Source organism: Parambassis ranga, chromosome 12 (genome assembly GCF_900634625.1).
Source record: "Parambassis ranga chromosome 12, fParRan2.1, whole genome shotgun sequence".
Lineage (NCBI taxonomy): Eukaryota > Metazoa > Chordata > Actinopteri > Ambassidae > Parambassis > Parambassis ranga.
The window spans coordinates 5,790,507-5,800,792 of NC_041032.1; the positions used below are offsets into that span (position 1 = coordinate 5,790,507).

The 10,286-nt window shown below is 42.3% G+C and overlaps 1 protein-coding gene across 1 annotated transcript; it reads left to right on the top strand.

The window, feature by feature from the left end:
* Nucleotides 1–1,498: 1,498 nt before the first annotated feature.
* On the top strand, nucleotides 1,499–9,806 carry lmnb1 (lamin B1). Its single transcript, XM_028418349.1, has 11 exons — nucleotides 1,499–2,059; nucleotides 5,047–5,203; nucleotides 5,324–5,449; nucleotides 6,049–6,219; nucleotides 6,681–6,806; nucleotides 7,403–7,623; nucleotides 7,717–7,945; nucleotides 8,031–8,135; nucleotides 8,253–8,372; nucleotides 8,475–8,576; nucleotides 8,827–9,806. The coding sequence occupies exons 1-11, from the start codon at nucleotides 1,704–1,706 to the stop codon at nucleotides 8,866–8,868; spliced, it is 1,755 nt and encodes a 584-aa protein (XP_028274150.1). The 5' UTR covers nucleotides 1,499–1,703; the 3' UTR covers nucleotides 8,869–9,806.
* The last annotated feature ends 480 nt before the right edge of the window (nucleotides 9,807–10,286 follow it).

The following is a 10,286-nucleotide window of genomic DNA, read 5'->3' on the forward strand; positions in this document are numbered from 1 at the left end:
ATTCTGTTTGTGTAACAGAGTAACACTGAATAAATTATTTCCAAATGAGTGCATCTGTTTGCTGTTTTTTTTTTAATTTAGAGTATGAAATGCACCATCTGGTGGACTGTAGACCTGCAACTATACGTCACGTGCTGCCAGCCGGTGAGGATATGGTTGCCTGGCGTAGCTGCTGTCTGCAGCTGCCTTGTTTCCCTATTGTAACATGGTAGGAACGCTTTGGGCCACACATGGACAGATCTATGAACTTTCAGCAGCAAAGTATCACTTTAATTCAGTTGGATCAGACTCACTGTAAAAGCATGTGAAAAGTATTGCAGACTGTTGTTTAGTAAAACACTGTATTTAGTGCCCTATAGATATGGTGCTGTGCTTTTTTTTATTAAGTTGCATACCAACTTTTAAACAGTGACTTTTACCAACTTTTACACTTGTCATTATAATCTCAATTATTCTGAAAAAGCACATTAGTCTGTTTTTATTAGTCCTGTTTCAGCCAGATTTTAAACTGTGCTGGGAGTGAGGCACGTAGCACTGATGACTGTCGTCAATCAACTGGAGATAAAGAAATATTCACTTGCTAAACAACTTTAAAAACCATCAATGATGCAGTGTGTGAGTAAATTCAGCACACTCCTCTTCCCTGATGTAATTAACTTCCAAGAACAGTGTTCATACAGTGATCCTATATATTTCGGATTATTTTCACACTATTAAGTGATGTTTCCATACTATTGGCCCTCAACCCTTTAAGATAAGGGTTGACCCATCCCTTGATATGACCTCTTCAATGGCTCAGTGCTGTTACTATCTTGCTGTGGACAGTCCATACCAGGTTAATGCACAAAGAGGTGATGGAGCTGCTGCCGGCCAAAGTTAGGTATGTAGGCCTGCTCTCAGATTAGGCTTTGACGTGACAACACAAGTCACACACTGACTGTAAAACCCCTTTACTTTACACTCAGGAAAAATATTAAAAACCAGAAAACTGTAAACAGTTTAGCATCAAACCTTTGCATTGAGCATTAACAAACTTGGCACAATAGGGACCTTGAAAAAAAATACAGAGGTGAAGAATAAAAAAATGAAAAAACTAAAAAACTAAACTAAGCTGAGTTTTGAATACTACAGTCAATCTAAAACGTAACTAATTTATATTTATCTATATTATAAAATGAATTAGCACAGACATGTCTTTTTTATTTTCTATTTTCCCACTTGTTTAATTCCTGTGATAGTCCGGAAGTCACTACAGGGAGGGAGAGTACAATAAAAAATGAATCCGCACTCCGCCGTTGTGGGGAACGTTAGGAAGCGCTTGATGAAATATACGGGGACGCTCGGATCAACCTACGCGGGGAGCTGCTGTATCCAAGTATGAAGTAAAACTTGACTCCGCCTGCTTCGGTACACGTCGGTTATACTTACAAACGATCCTCAAAATTAAAGATGAAAGAACGCATTGCGTCGAGCTACGCTATTGGCTGCCGATAAACAACGTAAAATTTTCAATGAGCCGCCATATTAGTAAGCCAAACCCCTCTTTCTTTCGGTTAAGAAAAGGCAGGATATAGCTCCAGGACAGTGTTTAGAAGTACAGGTTGTTTTTGAGCTTTTAGTGTAGGGTGAGGCACTTACACAGGAGGTATCTTGGTTCGGTTTAGTTGCTGTCTTCATACGGGTTATTTAGCCACTCTTCCACAATGGCGACCGCGGCTGCAACTCCGACCGGCCAGAGAAGCACGTGCGGCAGCAGCACACCGCTAAGCCCGACCAGGATATCCAGGCTGCAGGAGAAACAGCAGCTCCGGGACCTCAACGACCGCCTGGCCGTCTACATAGACAAGGTCCGCAGCTTGGAGTCCGAAAACGATATACTCCACTTGCAAATCAACGAGAAGGAAGAAGTGAGGAGCCGGGAGGTGACCGGGCTGAAGGCGCTGTATGAGACCGAGCTAGCCGACGCCAGAAGGTGTTTGGATGACTCGTCCAAGGAGCGGGCCTGGCTGCAGATTGAGCTGGGAAAGATCAAGTCCGACCATGAGCAGCTTCAGCAGAAGTAAGCCCATAACGCTTTAATCATGCTATTTGGCCTAATATGGAATAGGGGCAGGGTGATTGGCAAAAGGCAGTAGTCTATACCGACTTTGATTTTCGAGCCACTTTTGCAACATTACGCACGCAAGCCTGCCTTACGTTTTCCCGAGCGAGCGTCATTCAAACTCGCCCTATGAAAGAATACAGATTTTCCCCATTTATTTCAATTGTGCATTACTTTAGATTGAAGACTGTAAATAAACTTACTATACTTGTGACCTCAAGATACTTTCAAATAATTTTCAAATGTAAAACGGCGCTCCCCACACGCCCACTGCTGGCCATGTTGTTGAAAGAAAATGATTCTAAACACGGCTTCTGTTATACTATTTGAGTCCACTGTAAACTATGCAGACATATTCTTCATATTATTAAAAATAAAGATTAATTAGGAGCTCTGGAGTAAATGCTGTTTTTCTTGAAGGTCACATGATGCCTTCAGGGTCCCGTGGTACTACTTTAGGTATAAACTGAAACTGCGGTGTGGAGTGTATGGGCTCTGAATAAAATTGAATTACTGGGGGAAACGGAAACACACCTCACATATCTGGGTCTTGTAGTCCTTTTGATGCATAGCACATATGTATTGGGTGTGTTTCATTATATCCGACAAAACTTGGCAGCAGCAGCTGTTAGTCACAGCTGTTCACTGCATCAATAAACAATGTGAAGTGTGGTGATTCCCTGACAAGTTTACATGTGTTAGTTGTAGTTCTCTAAAAAAATACACATCATTTGAGGTGTGTGTATTGTCTTGTCTGTGCATGATAGTGTGGTAATAAGACGGCTGCGGTTGCCCATTGAATGTGGCAGAAACACTGAACACAATATTCTCCATAAAATCCTGAAAGATGTACAGATATACTTTGGTGTCAGTTGTTGCGCTGTTGCATGTTGTGGAACAGAGGAAGTATTGTGTGTGTGGTCATGCCCTGACAGCAGGACACAGGTGGCAGTGACAGCCTGTTTGTGGCTGGTGTTGGTTTAACCAGGCTTCTAGCAATATGACTTGATTGTGCATTGTGTAACACTTATAAGGCCATGAGGAAACACACCCCTGTTATTTAAAGTAGAGGTGACAGGGTTTGCTGTGTGCATTTGTGGAATAGATTAGGCTTCTGGAGTGGATGAGTTGAACTGGTTACTTTAAGTAATCAATTAAAAAATTAAATAAACATATTTGAACGATGACACTGGACTGACACTATGCTTTCCTGCAGGGTCAAGGCAAGGTAGAAGTGCACCCTGTTTTACTGGTGATTGAACTAATCTGAAATCAGACTTTACATCATGCTGTGTTGACAATGGTTTCTGTGCTGAACATTTGAAAGAATGAGGGTTAAAGGTATTTCCGGATTGGCTGCACTTTTGAGATCACTTTTTTTTATGGCGTCTATGCATACTGCACTACATTCCACTCATAGTTTGTGCACTTTAGCAGAAGTCTCACCCGCCCATTGTAGTCCTGAGGCACACCATGAGAAAATATTTGTTCCAGCAGAACTCCTCCAACGGACCACTTCACTCACAAACTCACTGAAACGGTTTCATTGTTGACTTTGCTAACCCAGGCTCATAGCTGGGAAACGGATGTCCAGTGTGTTTTGACAATGAAATCTGTGCCTCTCTTATTTTATTTTGGGGTTAAAAGGAATTTATTATGATCATTGTTAAAACAGGAAAACATCTTAAAAGGTTTTCATACAAGTACATTTACATAGGCCATGGGCAGAATCAGACAGTGATGCATATACAGTCATGGAGTGAAGAGGTGCTTCTGTGTGTCCTCATGTTTCTCTCCTGTCATGAAATATGGTAGACACTAGAGGGCCCAGTTCACTACAAACTGGAGATGGATGAGTGTGATGTAATGTTGGCTTTTTTCTGTTCTGTGATAAGTCTGATTTTAAATTTAGAGGCTCCAGTTTATAAGCTGTATTGTTGATATTCTGATATGGTAGGGATTATAACATTATAAACAACTTGGTAGTTTGGCTAGTTTGTATGGAGTTAATCTGGCTCACAATGACGATATGAGACAATAAAAGAAAAGCACAGTAAGTCGGTAAAGGGTGTGGCGGTGCAGGTGTTGTAAGATTGCGGCACATCACAATAACATAACCCAGGAGGACGTGACCAAACAGGAAGCTGGTGTACCTGGACAGAGGAACAGAGAGTGTTAAGACTGCTGTCAGCTCCTATTGTATAATCCCTGAGCACACTGGGCACCACAGCTGTTCCAGATCAAACCGATCAACCACCTGCTCACAAATGAGCACAGGTCAAACTGTAGGTGGGTGGTATGGCAAGTTAAATCACATTAGAATTTCAGTGTAAAATGGTTTAAATCCCATCCTTGCTGTGGACCATTTTTACTTACTGATCATATGAATTATTGCCGTCTCTTCTCTGTATCCTCTCCTCCCCAGTGTTTGTGTGTATGGCTAGCAGTCCGTTTATAGGAACTCCCAGGCTGTATTTTGCCAATGTGTAAACTTTGTTGTGTTTCAAACTTGTGTTCTAAACACTGCTGGAGCCAAATTAGAGCAGGACAATTGGGCAACGCTTAGTTGTTTTGAGAGACCCCCCCCCCCCCCCCCAATTAAAATCCATCTGTGTGCTCCACCCCTTAACTCTCTGACATAAAAGTGGGCATAGCAAGCAGGAAAAGCAGCTGTGCATGTTTCTGCCATCTCCTATTCAGTAAAAATGTCCTCAACCCGAATTTTGTCATTGCATCATGCTGTTGAGCACTATAATGTACATTGTCACTGTTTAAATAAATAAATTGTGTGCACCTGCTATTAATTAGCCGGTTAACATATTTCACACCCGTTTTCTTTGTGCAAGTGAAAATTAGGGTATTATTGGGCTTTGGGTTTGAGCAGTCACTGCCAGTCCACCTCGTCATACACTTTAACTCATCACATCTTCCCTCATTTTTTTTAGCTATAACAAGAAGGATTCTGAGGCAGCAGGAGCCCAGGCCAGGCTGAAGGACTTGGAGGCTCAGCTGAACTCTAAAGAGGCCATGCTGGCAACAGCACTGTCTGAAAAGAGGGGCCTGGAGGCCTCACTGGCTGACCTGCGGGAACAGCTGCAGGAGGTATTGTGATGCTTTGATGTAAATTAGACAGAATTTTTCTTTTCTTTTTTTCTTTGAGAAGAAGTTTTCATTCATCTAGATGTGTGTTCAAAGCACTGCCTCCGTTTTCTGTATTGTCAGTTGGATACAGGCCTTGCTCAGGCCAAGAAGCAACTTGCAGAGGAAATGCTTATGCGTGTGGACCTTGAAAACCGCTGCCAGAGCCTGACTGAGGAAATGGACTTCCGTAAGAGCATGCACCACGAGGTACGGGTTTATTTACTATTAAGCTCTGGACACTAGGCACGGACTGTATTGCATTGACAACTTATTGATACACAGTGTTGTGTCCTTTCATGGTTCAGCAGAAATCGGCAGCACCATGAAGTGTGATACATTTTTTTTTCTTCCATCAAATTTACAGCGGTTGTATCTAATAATATAGTTCAATTTTGTAACCCAAGGCCAAACCTAACCTGTTTGGTCAAGACAAACTGCTTTGTTTGCCCAGCTGTTCATTCAACAACATGTTGTGATTGTGAGAGAACTCACAGTTGCATGAGGCCTTTGCTAGATGTCTGGTGCTGAGCTGACTCTGGTGTGAACAAACACAGACAGTATGCATTAAAGTCCCCACTGGCATGCTGTCATTCACCAGAACTTTGTTGCATTGGTCCTTTTATCATAATTCAGAAGTACTCTGGTTAAAAAAAAGGACTGCAGTAAATTGGAACCACAGCAGCAAACACCTGATTGCCTGTATTTGTCAGCGATTTTATTTATAAAACACAAGTTGTTTGCACCTTTGCCAACCTTTATCAATCAAGATCATACTGTCTGACTGATGACTGTGCACTGTACTACAGGAAGTGAAGGAGGCCCGACAGCGGTACGAGTCCAGACTTGTGGAGGTTGACTCTGGACGGAAAGAAGAATATGAATACAAACTGACTCAGGCCCTGGCTGACATGAGGACTCAGAATGAGGAGCAGATCAAGATTTACAAGGACAACTTGGAGAGCACCTATGGCACCAGAGTATGAACACACACACACAGAACTATGTGTTTTTTAATCAGAAAAGGAGCAGTAGTGATGTGTTCTGGCACAGGTCATCTAAAATGGGTTTAAAATCAGAGCTCTGCAGTAAGCTCTTACACAGCAACAGAAAAAGCACCTAAAAACTTAGTGAGGTGGTCTTACCTGACACCAAAACAACAATAAAAGGGTATTACTAGTGTGCCTTCTGTTGTTTCTTTAGTATGTTGGCAAACCAGTTTAACTCATCTTCATGCATAGTATAAATGACTATCATTGATTACACTGAAGTAAAACTGCAAGTAGCACATGTAAGAAGAACAACATACCATACTACACTTTACTAACTTCCTGCATGTCAGGAAGTCGCTGACGCTTCTCAGTTCCTCCTTCAGGGTGCGATGAGAAGGAAACTGTGTTGATGTTGCTGACGGTCCGACCATCTGTATGTTTGTCTCCAGCTTGAAGACCTGCGTAGGATAGCCGAGATGAACGATGCATCAGCCAGCACGGCCAGAGAGGAGCTCGATGAGTACTCCTTGAGGATAGAGAGCCTCACTGCCCAGCTGACAGGACTCCAAAAGGAGGTTGACTTCATTTACTTTTTGACAGTTAGTTCAGTCTAGCAGCAGTAATCCAGTAATACTTGTTAACAACACTTTGTCCGGCTTTGTGGTTTGTGCTATCTTATTTCAAATCTATTGTGCAGCATGTTTCATTTTATTTCTTCATGTTTTTTCATTTGTCTTACTTATTGTATTTAGTAGAGGCACTGAAAAGGAATTTAAGAGCTGATTATAAGGAAAACAAAAATCATAAACGATATCAGTGTTTAGAGAGCCTTTTTTTTATTTGTTACTGCAATGGCAATGCAGAGATACACTATTTGTTTTAGCCAGATATGTAGTTCTCAGTTAAGTCTACCTATCTTACTATATAAAGGGGCCTATACTATTAAGAGAACACTTTAGCATCTGAGAATGCGTGGGAGGAAATGTGATGCTTAACAAGCGGACTGTTTGCAGTTGGTGCGTCTGTGTTGTCATGACATGAGTTGCAATTCTGGCAAGGTGCATGTCAGACTACAGTATCAGGCAATTGGCTGTGCAGAACCAAGTATAAATTTAAATCTACTAGGAATGTGTGGAGGACAACACTGACCCTCTGACATGTATTTATTTAGACCCGTGGTTGGCGTGATCGCATAATGGAGCTGGAGGCAGCTCTGGCACAGGAGAAAGACATGAGCCGCAAGCTGCTGGCAGAAAAAGACCGTGAGGTGGCTGAAATCCAGGCTAAGATGCAGCAACAGCTGAATGAGTATGAACAGCTGCTGGATGTTAAACTAGCTCTGGACATGGAGATCAATGCTTACCGCAAGCTTCTGGAGGGAGAGGAAGAAAGGTGAGGACCCACCAGGTCACATTGGCATTATTTAATGTTGTATACCTCCACCGAGTAGCTGGATATAATAACTGTAACGCTTCCTTTCTGCAGGCTGAAGCTGTCTCCCAGTCCTTCATCGCGTGTCACAGTGTCTCGAGCCTCATCCAGCAGTCGCAGTGTTCGCACCACTCAGGGAAAGAGGAAGCGCATCGATGTGGAGGAACAGGAAGCCAGCAGCTCTGTGTCCATCGCTCACTCTGCTACAGCCACAGGACCCATCTGCGTCGACGAGATTGACACAGACGGCAAGTTCATCTGCCTCCAAAACAGCGGAGATGAGGTGGGCGTTTTTATCATGTTTGAAGCCGAGGATACATTGGGGGAATGTTTGTGCATTAAATGCTTTTCTTGGTTGTCTTACTCAGGATCAGGCCATGGTTGGTTATGAGTTGACCAAGACTATTGGAGATGATACAGCCACTTACAAGTTCACACCTAAATATGTCCTGAAGGCTGGACAGAAAGTCACGGTAATTAAAAAAAAAAAAAAAAAAAAAACTTTTCTTTGGAATTTTGCATATTAGAATGCATTTAAAATCTAAAGAGAAATTACAAATGCAAAATTGTAACATTGTGTTTGAGTGTAGATCTGGGCGTCTGATGCTGGTGTGAGCTCTAAGCCTCCCACAGACCTGGTGTGGAAGAACCAGTCCTCCTGGGCTTCAGGGGACGACGTCCATGTGGTGCTGATCAACCCTCAGGGAGAGGTAAGACCATACACACAGGTCCATCCCCCATCTCCAGCCATGCATTTTGTCGGTGATGGTACTGACGTTGATTGTGTCTTGGCGCGTGTTTTCCTGCGGCAGGAGGTGGCAAAGAGAACTACTACCTACAGCACAGTCATAGAAGAGCAGGGTGAGGAGGATGACAATGGAGTAGAGGCCATTGAGGAAGACTTCCAGCAGCAGGTGAGATTTTAGTCCAACTGCGCTTGCAAGAAAGGGTTGCAATGTCTGACCTCATGTTTGCATTGTAGCACTGCAACTCAACTGGCCTATATAACGCCCTTAAACAGACGTAGTATCTCAGTGTCAGGTTATTGTATGTAAGCTGACAGTGTTGTATACACTAAACGTCATCATACAGTCCAGGAATTTCTGTTTGTTGACACCAAACCTCAGTGTTAGTGTTACAATGACCTGATTGTTGACTCTGCAGGGAGACCTTCGCACTGCCAAGAGAGGCTGCTCCATCATGTAATCCAGCTGCACCAACCAGCCACACCTCCTCCTCTGAGCCCAGCCAGTCTGCTGCCAACTGTAATACCAGAACTATTTTTCTATCTTTTGTAGTGTCCTTCAGCAACATGTAAGACTTGATTTTATTTTTGTTTGTTAAAAATTCAAAACTGCTTTTTGAAGAAAACCAAAAATATCCGGGTTATTGAACAAAAGTTGTTTTTGTAGTTCACATTTTCTGTAGCTAAACTCAAGGACGGGCTGTGAAATGTACTGTGTATTTTTTTTTTTTAACCGATTTTAATATTTTAACTTTTATTTTATCGTATATTATTATTGATATATTTTAGGCCTTTAAAGTTGTGAGAAATTAGTTTAGGTCAGGCCACTTTAGATCAGCATTTCAATTAGCTTAAGACCTACTGTATGACTTAAAAAGGACAAGTACACTAAAAGGAGATCATCATCGTTAATTACTACTCCTAGCGGTCTGGACCTTGACTGGTCAAAATGTCTGAATTACACATACAATCCTTTCTAAAATGACAGTTGTCTAGTTGATAATGTAAAACTGAAATGCCATGATTGTATTCTTGAAGTCAGGGCAGTGTGTTGTGGAGTCACCTTAAAGCCCTTATGTATCAGATTATGCGCCTCCTGGTGTTAACTGACGTCTTATAATACACCTGGCCTGAGGTACACTACAAACATAAACTGAAAGCACAAGTGGCAGTCTGGCAGTTACTGCCACGTTGCACACACAGGGGTCTTTAACGTGATGTCTTCCAGCACACCTGAGTCCCTCCTCGATGACTTTGAATAAGCATTGCACCACCAATTAAAAAGTGTTGATTGTATTCTTAACTTTTGATATTTGAAGTGTTACTTGTGTTGGTGTGTTACTATGCATGCGATGGCTGTAATCTTCATAGCTTAATGATTAAATGTCATTTTCTTGTACACGTTTGATTCAAAAAGTTTGTTTCATTCAAAAACCTGCAGACACACAGATGCACAGAGAACAGGTGATTAGACATGATGTCGCTGCTGACATCCGTCATTCACACATGACCCGAATGTGTAATTAAAGGTAGGGTAGGAGATTTCCTTCTGATGCACTTTTTGTTAAATAAGTGTAACTTCTCTTTACAATCCAATAGCAACCGATTAGTTTGTCAGTTTCGAATATGAATCATCTGTGGAAGCTATAAAACACTAAAAACATCAGCCAATCCTGCGAGGCGCCCCTGCACGGAGGATTGGCTGGTTGTCACTCTTCCTGCTCTTTGCGCACCAGAGAGGTACGTGCATGATGGCCGAAGACACAGACTGGTTGGGAGGCGTGGCTTCGGGGTGAACTCCGAGAGAAAGGGGCGTGTGTTTACTTTCAAAATCTGGCTGACTCTCACTGAGTTTTTAAAATCTCCTACCCTACCTTTA